The sequence below is a fragment of the Carcharhinus amblyrhynchos genome, chromosome 3, assembly GCF_965287045.1.
Source record: "Carcharhinus amblyrhynchos chromosome 3, sCarAmb.v2.hapA, whole genome shotgun sequence".
NCBI lineage: Eukaryota > Metazoa > Chordata > Chondrichthyes > Carcharhiniformes > Carcharhinidae > Carcharhinus > Carcharhinus amblyrhynchos.
This window is the reverse complement of record NC_137326.1, coordinates 173057-186537: the sequence shown is the minus strand read 5'-3', so window position 1 is coordinate 186537 and position 13481 is coordinate 173057. Positions and strand designations below refer to the sequence as shown.

Below are 13481 nucleotides of genomic sequence, written 5' to 3'. Positions count from 1 at the left end.
GTAAATTATGAAGTGCTTGCACCCAAGTATTGTATGGCTCTGTGGAGAGTTATACAGCAAAAGAGATCCAGGGGTCCAAGTTCATCGCTCCTTGACAGGCGGACAGAGTGGTGAAGAAAGAATTCAGCGTGCTTGGTTTCGTTGCTCAGAACATTGAATACAGGAGTTAGACATCTTGTTGAAGTTGTGCAAGACATCAGTAAGGTCACATTTGGAATATTGTGTGCAATTCTGGTCGCCTTATTATAGAAAGGATATCATTAAACCAGAAAGAGTGCAGAAAAGATTTATTAGGATGCTATGAGACTTGATGATTTGAGTTATAAGGACATGCTGGATAGACTGTGGATGTTCTCCCTGCAGCGTAGGAGGCTTGGAGGTGATCTTACAGAGTTCTATAAAATAATGACAGGCGTAGATAATGTTGATAGTCAACATCTTTTCCCAAAGGTAGGGGAGTCTAAAACGAGAGGCATCGGTTTATGGTGTGAGGGAAGAGGTACAAAAGTGTCCAGAGGGGCAATTTTTCAGAGGGTGGTGAGTGTCTGGGATGAGCTGCTAAAGATAGTAGCAGAGGTAGGTAAAATTTTGTCTCTTAAAACGTGTTTAGATCATTACACAGGTAAAGTGGATATAGAGGAATACGGACCAAACACAGGCAATTGGGATGAGCTTAATAAACCAGGTGAGTGGAATCGGCTGCCATCAGTGGTGGTGGAGAGGAATTCGTCAGGGTCTTTTAAGAGACTTCTGGATGAGTACTTGGGATTTAATGGGATTCAGGGTTATAGGTAGGCCTAGTAGGTAGGGATATGATCAGCGCAACCTTTGGGCCGAAGGGCTTGTTTGCGCTGTAGTTTTTTTTCTATGTTTCTAAACCTCTGACTCTAAGTAGATCTGACTTTTGTCACCATATATAGGTATAACCAAATCCTCAGCATATCCATTTCAGGTTTGCCTTCTATACGATTGGCAAGGAATGATGCAATTCAAAGCAAAAACACAACTGCAGCATGGATTCACATGCACCATTGGCATCTGTCCATAGGGTGCAATATTAACTGGCCCAGTATCTCACGATATTCACAGTATAAAATTCACCTGTCCCAGGAGTACACTGAAGGGAATGGACGTGGTTAAAAGGCTGCAAGGATAATATTGAACTTAGTGTTGTTTCAGCTGCATCTTTCCAATCAAGAATTCTATCTCACTGCTGGTTTAGTCCGTCTCTTTGAACTGAACCACACAGCTGTTCTTTGAAATTGTGCAGAATTTGTTTAAATTTAATCCAAGCTCCATCACAAACTCTGGTAGATATAATCATCAGTCATATTTAGACCAATGATGTTTCATAATGTGTGATGCTTCTAGCACACACCATTGAGCCATCACACACTGCATCAAGTGACTTACCTTCAACCAGGAGGCCAAACAACAGCTGTTTCCTATTGTGATGTGTCAGACACTACACAAGTAGAAAAATCTCAGACTGTGCCTTCAATGTGGGGAAAAAATAGGTTAAGGGTCAGAACGATAAAAACAAAAGCAATTAATTCTTCTCACCATACTCTCCAAAACGAAGAGACTCCCAGTGTCGCCATTCCACAAGGACACCCACAATTCGCACTCCAGCGTAGATCAAAAGCATTCCCAGAGTGGCATCAAGCATGAAATTAATCAGATACCTCAAACAGGAAAAGAAAAATGTCAGTTGTGAAACACAAGGCCTCAATTCAGCAAACTCATAGTGCCAGCAGTGTGTATTATCTACAAGATGCACAGTGGCAACTCAAACAGTCTTTGATGCCACTTCCAAACTGGTCTGTCATGAGAAGAGACTAAGTATGTTAGGACTGTGTTCATTGAAGATCAGAAGAGTAAGGGGATCTCATAGAAATTTAGAAAATTCTAATAGGATTAGACAGGATAGATTCAGAAAAAAATGTTCTCAATGGAGGGGGAGTCCAGAACCAGGGGTCATAGTTTGAGAATAAGGGATAAACATTTTAGGACTAAGGTGAAGGGAAATTTCTTCAACCAGAGGGTGATGAATGTGTGGCATTCACTACCACAGAAAGTACCTGAGGTCAAAACGTTGTTAGATTTCAAGAAGAAATCAGATATAGCTCTTGGGGCTAAAGGGATCAAAGGACATGGCAGGGTATGAGGGAATCAGGATATTGAATTTGATGATCAGCCATGATCAAAACGAATAGCGGAGCAGGCTCACAGGACAAATGGCCTACCCCTGCTTCTGGTTTCTATGTTTCCACGTAACCCATAACTTCTCTATCAGGTATAAGAATATAGGTAGTAGACACCTGGGAACTCCCTCACCTGCAAAGGTGGCGGTGTAGTCGTACTGTCACTGGGTTAATAATCTAGAGTTCCAGGGTAATTTCATCATGGCATAATGAAATTTGACATCTACAAAAATATGGAATTAACCATTGACGATGAAGCCATTATCGATTATTGTGATAACCCATTTTGTTCACGAGGGAAGGAAATGTGTTGTTTTTACCTGGTCAGTGACTCTAGACCCATAGCAATGCAGTTCATTCTTAAGTGCCCTCTGAAATGGCCTCGCAGGCCATTCAGTTCAATTAAGGATGGGTAGTAATAGCTAGCCCAGCCAGCGATGTCCACATTCCATTAATTAATATGTAAACAAAAACTTCAAAGTTCCCTCTTAAGCCACACAACATCCTGACCTGGAGTTCAATTAGGAATCGGCGGTAATAGCTAGGCCAGCCAGCGATGTCATTAATGTATTACAAAAATTAGAAGTTCCCTTTCAAGCCAGATACCATCTTGACTTAGAACTACATTGCCACTCCTTCACTGTCAGTGGGTGAAAACCCTGGAACTCCCTCCCTCAAAGTATTGGTGCATCTAAACTGTAGTTGTTCAAAAAGGCAACTCAGCACCGCTTTCTCAAGAGCAATTAGGAATGGACAATGCCAACAATGCCTACATTGAAAGAATAAAGGTTGGAAAGACTTGAGCTGTTCCTCTGAGTAACGAGATCAAAGGGAGATTTGAAAAGAGGTGTATAATATTATGACAGGTACACAAAGATACAGTCCAAAGATGTGCAGGTTAGGTTGATTGGCCATGCCAAATTGACTCTAGTGTCAGGGGTGTTAGCAGGGTAAGTGTTAGGGCTACGGGAATAGGCCTGGGTGGGATTGTGGTCAGTACAAACTTGATGGGCTGAATGGCTTCCTTCTATACTATAGGGATTCTATAAGCTATCCCCATTGGCTAATGGGGCAAGATCCATGGAAAACAGATTTAAAGTTTTGGCTAAAGTTTGGGTGCAGAGATGGAGGAAAAACTACTTGCACTGTCCAAACAGTGATGAAAACATTCAAATTTTGTTTGATTCACACCTTGTAAAGCACCTGGCATGTTATGTGCATTTATAAATGGCAGGAAGTGACAATGATCAATGGTAATCAGTGAATAACAAAGTGAAAGTGAGCAAGGAGCAGTGGTGACGGATAAACTTTGAGCAGCAGAAAATAACAATCAGCAGCGAGTGACAGGTAGTGAACAGTGACCCTGCTCCTATTCTAAATAAAGGTCACCATTTGTATTTGTAAACTTTAAAACTCATGGTTGATTATTCTGAGCAGGGCCTCTGAACACATCTGAATCAACAATCGAGACTTAAGGCTTTTGAAAAATTGCAACATTGGAAATATATGATAATGACTCACAGTGAACACGGGTCCTCTTCAGTCAGGTCAGATAAATAGACATTGGCAAAGTGGATAAAAAGCATCCCAATTGCCTGCTTGGAAGTATCCAAGAACCTGCAAAAGCAACAAGTTCAACTGTTATTTATTAAATACTGATTAATGCATTGAAAATGGACTGAGGATCATTGTAGTTAAAAAAACTGCAGCAGAATCACAAACATGCCAAAGATCGGAAGCCTGCATGTACAGTGATTTGGAGATTTGAATAACTGCAATAATTAGAAATTTTGGCAGCAATATCCAACAACAATTCTGTTCATTTTGTTCAGCATTTGGGTGGGGTCAAAGACAGAAAAGCAGAAAACAGTGACTCTGCAGGTACAAGGCTACTTTATGCCTGGAAGGAACTGGGGAAAGCTGGGTGGAGTGGCTGACAGAAAGAGAGTGGGATCGTTGTGGGTGGAGATAAGGAATAGTAAGGGGAGGAAGACGATGGTGGCTGTGGTCTATAGGCCCCCAAATAATAACTTTGAGGTGGGGCGGGCTATAAACAAGCAAATAATTGATGCGTGCAAAAACGGAATGGTGATAATTATGGGGGATTTTAATCTGCATATTGATTGGATGACCCAAGTCGGGCGCGGTGGGCTTGAGGAAGAGTTCTTGGAATGCTGCCGGGATAGTTTCCTTGAACAGTATGTAATGAAACCTGCGAGGGAGCGAGCTATCTTAGATCTGGTGCTGTGTAACGAGGCAGGTAGAATTAGGGACCTTCTTGTGAGGATCCTCTTGGGACGAGTGATCATAGTATGATTGAATTTCTGATGCAGATGGAGGATGAGAAAGTAGGGTCCTGAATCTGTGTCCTCTGTTTGAACAGAGGGGAGTATGATAGGATGAGATCGGAATTGGCGAATGTAGATCGGGGTGCAGATTGTTTGGTAGGATGGCTGAGGAACAGTGGAGGGTTTTTAAGGAGATCTTTTTCAGTTCTCAGCAGAAATATATTCTGATGGTAAAGGAGGACTGTAGGAGAAGGGATAACCAGCCGTGGTTATCTAAAGAAATAAAGGAGTATTAAATTAAATGCTGATGCGTTCAGAGCGGCTAAAAATAGTGGGCAATTAGAAGATTGGGAAAGATTTAAAAATCAACAAAGAATGACAAAGAACGTGATAAACATAACATAAGAAACATAAGAAATAGGAGCAGGAGTAGGCCATCTAGCCCTTCGAGCCTGCCCCGCCATTCAATAAGATCATGGCTGATCTGTCGTGGCTCAGTTCCACTTTCCCGCCCTCTCCCCATAACCCTTAATCCCCTCTCTTATCAAGAACCCATCAACCCGCTTCTTAAAAATATTTAGCGAGGCAGCCTCCACCACTTCAACGGGCAGAGAATTCCAGAGATTCACCACCCTTTGAGTGAAGAAGTTCCTCCTCAACTCCGTTCTAAACCGCCTCCCCCTTATCTTGAGGCTGTGCCCCCTAGTCCTACTGTCTTTTTTGAGCGGGAAGAGTCTCTCCACCTCTATCCTATCCATCCCATTCATCATCTTATACGTCTCAATGAGATCTCCCCTCATTCTTCTAAACTCTAACGAGTACAAGCCTAGTTTATTCAGCCTCTCCTCATAGCTCAATCCCCTCAACTCTGGTATCAGCCTAGTAAACCTCCTCTGCACTCCCTCCAGGGCCAAAATATCCTTGCGCAGGTGCGGCGCCCAAAACTGCACACAGTACTCCAGCTGCGGCCTCACCAATGCCCTATACAGCTGCAGCAAGACCTCCCTACTTTTATATTCAATCCCCCTCGCTATGAAGGCCAGCATCCTATTCGCCTTCCTGACCACCTGCTGCACCTGCAAGCTGGGTTTTTGCGACTCATGCACAAGGACCCCGAGGTCCCTCTGCACCGTCGCCTGCTGCAGTTTTTTGCCACGTAAGTAATAGTCCTTCCTACCATTCTTCCTACCAAAGTGGACCACCTCACACTTGCCAACATTAAATTCCATAAAGAAAGGAAAGATAGACTATGAAGCTAAACTAGCTCTAAATATAAAAAATGACAATACAAGTTTTTACAAATATATAAAGAGGAGACTGGCTAGAGTGAATGTTGGCCCCTTGGAGGATGAGAGGGGGGATTTAGCGGTGGGAGATGAGGAAATGGCTGAGGCTTTAAATAAGTTTTTTGCCTCGGTCTTCACGGAGCAGGACACGAATAGTTTGCCGGACATTAAAGATAGAAGGATGGTAGGAGATGAGGGCCTTAATGCGATTACTGTCACTAGAGAGGTAGTGCTTGATAGACTAATGGGACTGAAGGTAGACAAGTCCCTGGGACCGGATGGAATGCATCCCAGGGTTCTGAAAGCAATGGCAGAGGTGATAGTGGGTGTCTTAGTAATTATTTATCAAAATTTGCTGGATTCCGGGGAAGTGCTGGAAGATTGGAAAATGGCTAATGTTACACAGCTGTTTGAAAAAGGTAGCAGACAAAAGGCAGGGAATTATAGGCTGGTTAGTTTAATGTCTGTAGTTGGAAAAATGCTAGAATCCGTCATCAAAGAAGAAATAGAGAGGCACCTGGAAAAGGATGGTTTGATCGAGCAGATGCAGCACGGATTCGTTAAGGGGAAGTCGTGTTTAACGAATTTATTGGATTTCTATGAGGATGTGACTAGTGCGCTGGGGAACCGGTAGATGTGGTGTTTTTAGATTTCCAAAAGGCGTTTCCAAAAGGTTGCTGAAGAAAGTTAGGGTGCACAGAGTTGGGGGTAAGGTATTAGCGTGGATAAAGGATTGGCTGTCTAATAGGAAGCAGAGAGTTGGAATCAATGGGTGCTATCCTGCTTGGCAGTTGGTGACCAATGGAGTGCCGCAGGGATCAGTGCTAGGGTCTCAACTGTTTACCATTTACATAGATGATCTGGAGGAAGGGGCTGAGTGTAGGGTGACAAAATTTGCTGATGGCACGAAGGTGAGTGGAAAAGCAAATTGCGTGGAGGGTGCAGAGAGATCTGGATAGGCTGAGCGAGTGGGCGAGGACCTGGCAGATGGAGTATAATGTTAGCAAGTGTGAGGTTATCCACTTTGGTAGAAATAATAGTAGAAGGGATTATTATTTAAAAGGCGAAAAGCTGCAGCATGCTACGGTGCAGAGGGCCCTGGGGGTCCTTGTGCATGAATCGCAAAATCCCAGTCTGCAGGCGCAGCAGGTGATCAAGAAGGTGAATGGAATGCTGGCCTTTATAGCGAGGGGGATAGAATATAAAAGTAGGGAGGTCTTGCTGCAACTGTACAGGGTACTGGTGAGGCCGCAGCTGGAGTACTGTGTGCAGTTTTGGTCGCTGCACTTGCGGAAGGATATATTGGCCTTGGAGGGAGTGCAGAGAATGTTCACTCGGCTGATACCGGAGATGAGGGGGTTAGCCTATGAGGAGCGATTGAATAGACTGGGTCTGTACTTGTTGAGAGTTTAGAAGGATGAGGGGGGATCTTATAGAGACATATAAGAAAATGAAGGGGATAGATAGCGTAGAGGTAGAGAGATTCTCCCTGCTTAGAAAGGATAGCAGGACTAGAGGGCACAGCCTCAAGATAAGGGGGGGGGGGGGGTAGTTTAGATCAGAGTTGAGGAGGAACTTCTTCACGCAAAGGGTGGTGAATCTCTGGAATTCTCTGCCTGTTGAAGTGGTGGAGGCTACCTCGCTGAATATATTTAAGTCATGGGTAGATAGGTGTCTGATAGACAGGGGAATTAAGGCTTATGGGGGGGAAGATGGAACTGATCCACTTCAGATCAGCCATGATCTTATTGAATGGCGGGGCAGGCTCGAAGGGCTAGATGGCCTACTCCTGCTCCTATTTCTTATGTTCTTATTATAGGATCTCTTTGCATCCCCTTTGTGGCAGGAAAATGTCGTAAAATCAGGCATAAAGTGGATAGTGGGAATGGCACCCATCACAATTTTATGACATCCAGATTTCTGGAGCGATCAGCTTATCACCTGAAATGGCGACGCACTAATTAATTGATTGAAATGGTGTTTTCCATGTGTTTCGCGAACCCACCACTCAATTGTCCGGGCTCGCTTGCCATTATGGCCTTGCCAGGAAAGGAAAACGTCTGCTCCCCACAAACAGAGGAGAACGGTCGTATTGGCCTCGCCAGTAGTACCGGAAAGGCCATCGAGGCCTCCCAGAGAGGCATTGTGCAAGGCAGGGATGCCCCTTGAGCAGTGCCAAATTAGCAATGCCACTCTGGCATCTTGGCACTGCCAGCCTGGCATCAGGGCAGTGCCCACTGGGCACCTTGGCACTGTCCACTGGGGAAGGGAAGGAGGCCACAGTCGGTCTGAGCAATGGGCACTGCACCCTGGGCCCTTGCGATTGCAGGGAGAGGGGACTGCCTGCAGTAGCAGGACCCTGACACAGCTGGTTCTTTCTGTCAGACCTCTGCTACTGCTAACGCACAGGTGCAGCATCAGAGGCCCGCAAATGGCAATATCTCCCACGGCCAGCTGGTTAGTGATTTAAGCCTCACCCACAGCCTCTCTGGCTAGAATCTGACTAGCCCATCTTTTCAGAGACAGACTGCATAAGACTGAGTGTGAAAAAAAAAAGGATCTGTAACACTCCCATTTTCAGACTAGTTGGACACTTAGAGAAAATCTTGTAAAATCCCACCCAGTGTGTTTTCAGCAAGGCAGAGTGCTTAAATCCAAGGATCTGCTAAGTGAAGGATGAAGTACTGTTCTGCAGTCGTCCAAGAGAGGGAGCCAGAGACAGCAAGTGAGAGCTAACGGTATTAATTATGTGAGAAGGTAGGTAATTGGTAAGTTTTAAAATATGCCCCATTAAGATGGGGCAGTAGTTTAAACAGTTGCTGGGAAGTATTCTATTAATTTAATTAAGAAACAGATAAGATAGAAGCAGGGAAGTTGTTTCCACTGGTGGGTGAAACTAGAACTAGGGGGCAAAGCCTCAAAATAAGGCGAAGCAGATTTAGGACTGAATTGAGGAGAAACTTCTTCCCACAAATGGTTGCGAATCTGTGGAATTCCCTGCCCAGTGAAGCAGTTGAGGCTATCTCATTGAATGTTTTTAAAGCAAGGATAGATAAACTTTTGAACAGTAAAGGAATTAAGGGTTATGGCTCGAAGGGCTAGATGGCCTACTCCTGCTCCTATTTCTTACGTTCTTATGTGAGCGGGCAGGTAAGTGGAGCTGAGTCCACAAAAAGATCAGCTATGATCTTACTGAATGGCGGGGCACGCTCGAGGGGCCAGATGGCCTACTCCTGCTCCTAGTTCTCATGTTCTTAATTTATAGCATAAATTAAATTCCACAACATACTACAATTAGAAGATGGACGGGTTGCACCTGAACTGAAGGGAGAACAACATCCTGCAGGGGAGGTTTGCTCGTATTGCTTGGGAGGGTTTAAACTGGTGTGGCAAGGGGGTGGGAATCAGAACAGCAGGTCAGTAAGGACAAAAATCGGGGAAAGAGCTTGAGACTAAGGCAAATATAGTTAAGAGGAAGAGCAGTCAGGGAGAGGTTGCTGAGCTCAAGAGGACTGGAGGCTTGGACTATGTTTACTTCAATGCTAGAAATATAACAGGTAAAACAAATGAATGTAGAGCTTGGAATATGCGTGGAATTACAATGTTGCTATCACAGACCTGGTTAAAGGAGGGACAGGGTCAGCAGCTTAACGTTCTGGGACATCATTGTTGTAGATGAGGCAGAAGAGGACATTTTGTGAAGGGGAGGTCATATCTCACTAACTTGATCGAGTTTTTCGAGTAAGTGACGAAGATGATCGATGAGGGTAAGGCAGTGAGTATCGTCTACATGGACTTCAGTAAGGCTTTTGACAAGGTCCTTCATGGCAGACTGGTGCATGGGATCAGAATGAGCTAGCAAGGTGGATACAAAACTGGTTCTGTCAAAGAAGACAGAGGTTAGTAGTGGAAGGATGCATTTCTAAATAGAGGGCTGTGACAAGTGGCATCCTTCAGGGATCAGTGCTGGGACCTTTGCTGTTTGTAATATATATATATAAATGATTTGGAGGAAAATGTAACTGGATTGATTAGTAAGTTTGTGGATGACACAAAGGTTGGTGGATTTGCAGACAGAGTGAGGACCATCAGAGGATACAGCAGGATATAGATCAGTTGGAGACTTGGACGGAGAGTTGGTAGATGGAGTTTAATTCGGATAAATATGAGGTAATTCATTTTGGAAGGTCTAATACAAATAAGAAATATACAGTAAATGGCAGAACCCTTAAGAGTATTGATAGGCAAAGGGACCTCGGTGTAGAGACACACAGGTCACTGAAAGTGGCAATGCAGGTGGAGAAGGTAGTCAAGAAGGCATACGGCATGCATGTCTTCATCAGCTGGGGCATTAAGTTTAAAAATTGGCAAGTCATGTTGCAGCTTTATAGAACCTTAGTTAGGCCACACTTGGAATATAGTGTTCAATTCTGGTTGCCACACTACCAGAAGGATGTGGAGGCTTTGGAGAGTGTACAGAAAAGAGTTACCAGGATGTTGCCTGGTATGGAGGGCATTAGCTATGAGGAGAGGTTGGAGAAACTTGTTTTGTTCTCACTGGAACTTCTAGCAGGTCACCTCTCACTGGAGGTTGAGAGGTGACCTGTAGAAGTCTGCAGGAACTTGCCCGTCTTGTGCTAATCAACTGGTGTTTAAAAGACGCCCACGTCAGATGTGGATTAAACCCTCAGACAACCGCTCCCAATCCACCTTTTCCTATTCTTGTTATAGTTGGCCTCCCGTTATCCCCCGAGCCAGATGGCAGATGGAGTATAATGTTAGCAAGTGTGAGGTTATCCATTTTGGCAGAAATAATAGTAGGAGGGATTATTATTTAAAAGGTGAAAAGCTGCAACATGCTGCGGTGCAGAGGGACCTGGGGGTCCTTGTGCACAAGTCGCAAAAACCCAGTCTGCAAGTGATCAAGAAGGCAAATGGAATGTTGGCCTTTATAGCGAGGGGGATAGAGTATAAAAGTAGGGAGGTCTTGCTGCAACTGTACAGGGTACTGGTGAGGCTGCAGCTGGAGTACTGTGTGCAGTTTTGGTTGCCGCACTTGCGGAAGGATATATTGGCCTTGGAGGGAGTGCAGAGGAGGTTCACTAGGCTGATACTGGAGATGAGGGGTTGGCTTATGAAGAGAGACTAAATAGGCTGGGTCAACACTCAGAGTTTAGAAGGCTGAGGGGGGATCTTATAGGGACGTATAAGATAATGAAGGGGATGGATAGGGTAGAGGGAGAGAGATTCTTCCCGCTTAGAAAGGATAGCAGGACTAGAGGACACAGCCTCAAGATGGGGTGGGGGGGGGGGGGGTGCAGTTTAGATTGGAGTTGAGGAGGAACTTCTTCACTCAAAAGGGTGGTGAATCTCTGGAATTCTCTGCCCGTTGAAGTGGTGGAGGCTACCTCACTAAATATATTTAAGTCACACACAACATAACAGCGCAGTACAGGCCCTTTGGCCCTCGATGTTGCGCCGACCAGTGGAACCAATCTAATGACCCTCTAACCTAAACTATTCCAATGTTATCCATATGCCTATCCACTGACCATTTGAATGCCCTTAAAGTTGGCGAGTCCCCAACTGCTGCAGGCAGGGCATTCCACGACCTTACTACCCTCTGAGTAAAGGGTCACGGGTAGATAAGTTTCTGATAGACAGGGGAATTAAGGGTTATGGGGAGAAAGCGGGAAAGTGGAACTGATCCACTTCAGATCAGCCATGATCTTATTGAATGGCGGGGCAGGCTCGAAGGGCTAGATGGCCTACTCCTGCTCCTATTTCTTATGTTCTTATGACTCCCTCATTTAACGCCTTTACCCGAGGACCATTCTTGTCTTTGTCCATAAGTATCTGAAAATGTAGAGAATTATGGTCACTATTTCCAACATGCTCCTCTACTGAAAGATATTATGAGAGATATGGACAGATTGACCTACTCAAGAGTATTCACATACCCTTCCTTCACCTCAACATCCCTTGTGTCCCTCACTTTGGTGGATACCCATGCAAAGTACTCAGGAAGGATCTCACCCACTTCCCCAGGCTTCGTACATAACTTCCCTCCTTTATTCTTGAGTGTGCCTAGTCTTTCCCTAGCTATCTTCTTGCTCCTAATAAATGTATAAAATGCCTTGGGATTCTCCTAAGCTCTGCTGGTCAAAGATATTTCATGGCCCTTTTTAGCCCATTTGGGTTCCTTCCTACATTTTGTCTGATTTTAGTTACCTTTGACCTTAATATACTTCCTTTCTTTTGTAAGTTTAAAGCACATGGGATTGTAGGTAATGACTTGAGATGGATAGAAAGCTGGTTGGCACATATGAAGCAAAGAGCTGGTATAAATAGGTATTTTTCTGATTGGCAGGCAGTGGCTAGTGGGGTGCCGCAGGGATCTGTGCTAGGATCCCAACTGTTCACATTATATATTAATGATTTGGAAGAGGGAATTAAATGTATTATCTCCAATTTTGCAGACGATACATAGTTGCGTGGGAGGGTGAGCTGTGAGGAGGATGCAGAGATGCTTCAGCATGATTTGACAAGGTACCTCACAAGAGATTATTGCAGAAGGTCGAGGGACATGGAGTTGGGGGTAGGGTGTTAGCGTGGATAGAGGATTGGTTGTCAAATAGGAGGCAGAGAGTGGGGGTCAATGGGTGCTATTCGGATTGGCGGTTGGTGACTAGTGGGGTGCCCCAGGGGTCGGTGCTGGGGCCTCAGCTATTTACCATTTATATAGATGATCTGGAGGAGGGAACCGAGTGCAGGGTGTCGAAATTTGCTGATGACACCAAGATTGGGGGAAAGGCAAATTGTGCGGAGGGTGTGGAGAGTCTGCAGAAGGATCTAGATAGGCTGGGCGAATGGGCCAGGAAATGGCAAATGGAATTTAATGTTGGCAAGTGTGAGGTGGTCCACTTTGGTAGGAAGAATGGTAGGAAGGACTATTACTTACGTGGCAAAAAACTGCAGCAGGCGACGGTGCAGAGGGACCTCGGGGTCCTTGTGCATGAGTCGCAAAAACCCAGCTTGCAGGTGCAGCAGGTGGTCAGGAAGGCGAATGGGATGCTGGCCTTCATAGCGAGGGGGATTGAATATAAAAGTAGGGAGGTCTTGCTGCAGCTGTATAGGGCATTGGTGAGGCCGCAGCTGGAGTACTGTGTGCAGTTTTGGGCGCCGCACCTGCAAGGATATTTTGGCCCTGGAGGGAGTGCAGAGGAGGTTTACTAGGCTGATACCAGAGTTGAGGGGATTGAGCTATGAGGAGAGGCTGAATAAACTAGGCTTGTACTCGCTAGAGTTTAGAAGAATGAGGGGAGATCTCATTGAGACGTATAAGATGATGAATGGGATGGATAGGATAGAGGTGGAGAGACTCTTCCCGCTCAAAAAAGACAGTAGGACTAGGGGGCACAGCCTCAAGATAAAGGGGAGGCGGTTTAGAATGGAGTTGAGGAGGAACTTCTTCACTCAAAGGGTGGTGAATCTCTGGAATTCTCTGCCCGTTGAAGTGGTGGAGGCTGCCTCGCTAAATATTTTTAAGAAGCGGGTTGATGGGTTCTTGATAAGAGAGGGGATTAAGGGTTATGGGGAGAGGGCGGGAAAGTGGAACTGAGCCACAACAGATCAGCCATGATCTTATTGAATGGCGGGGCAGGCTCGAAGGGCTAGATGGCCTACTCCTGCTCCTATTTCTT

The 13481-nt window shown here is 45.1% G+C and overlaps 1 protein-coding gene across 1 annotated transcript in view; it reads right to left on the bottom strand.

Annotated features, from left to right (window-relative positions):
• Positions 1–13481, bottom strand: part of stimate (STIM activating enhance) — a 222650-nt gene that overhangs the window by 177563 nt on the left and 31606 nt on the right. The window contains exons 3-4 of the mRNA XM_080218591.1: positions 3726–3821; positions 1564–1685 (exon numbers count right to left, since the gene is read on the bottom strand). Of these exons, the coding sequence (XP_080074717.1) occupies positions 1564–1685; positions 3726–3821 (218 nt within the window). The remainder of the gene's footprint in view (positions 1–1563; positions 1686–3725; positions 3822–13481) is intronic.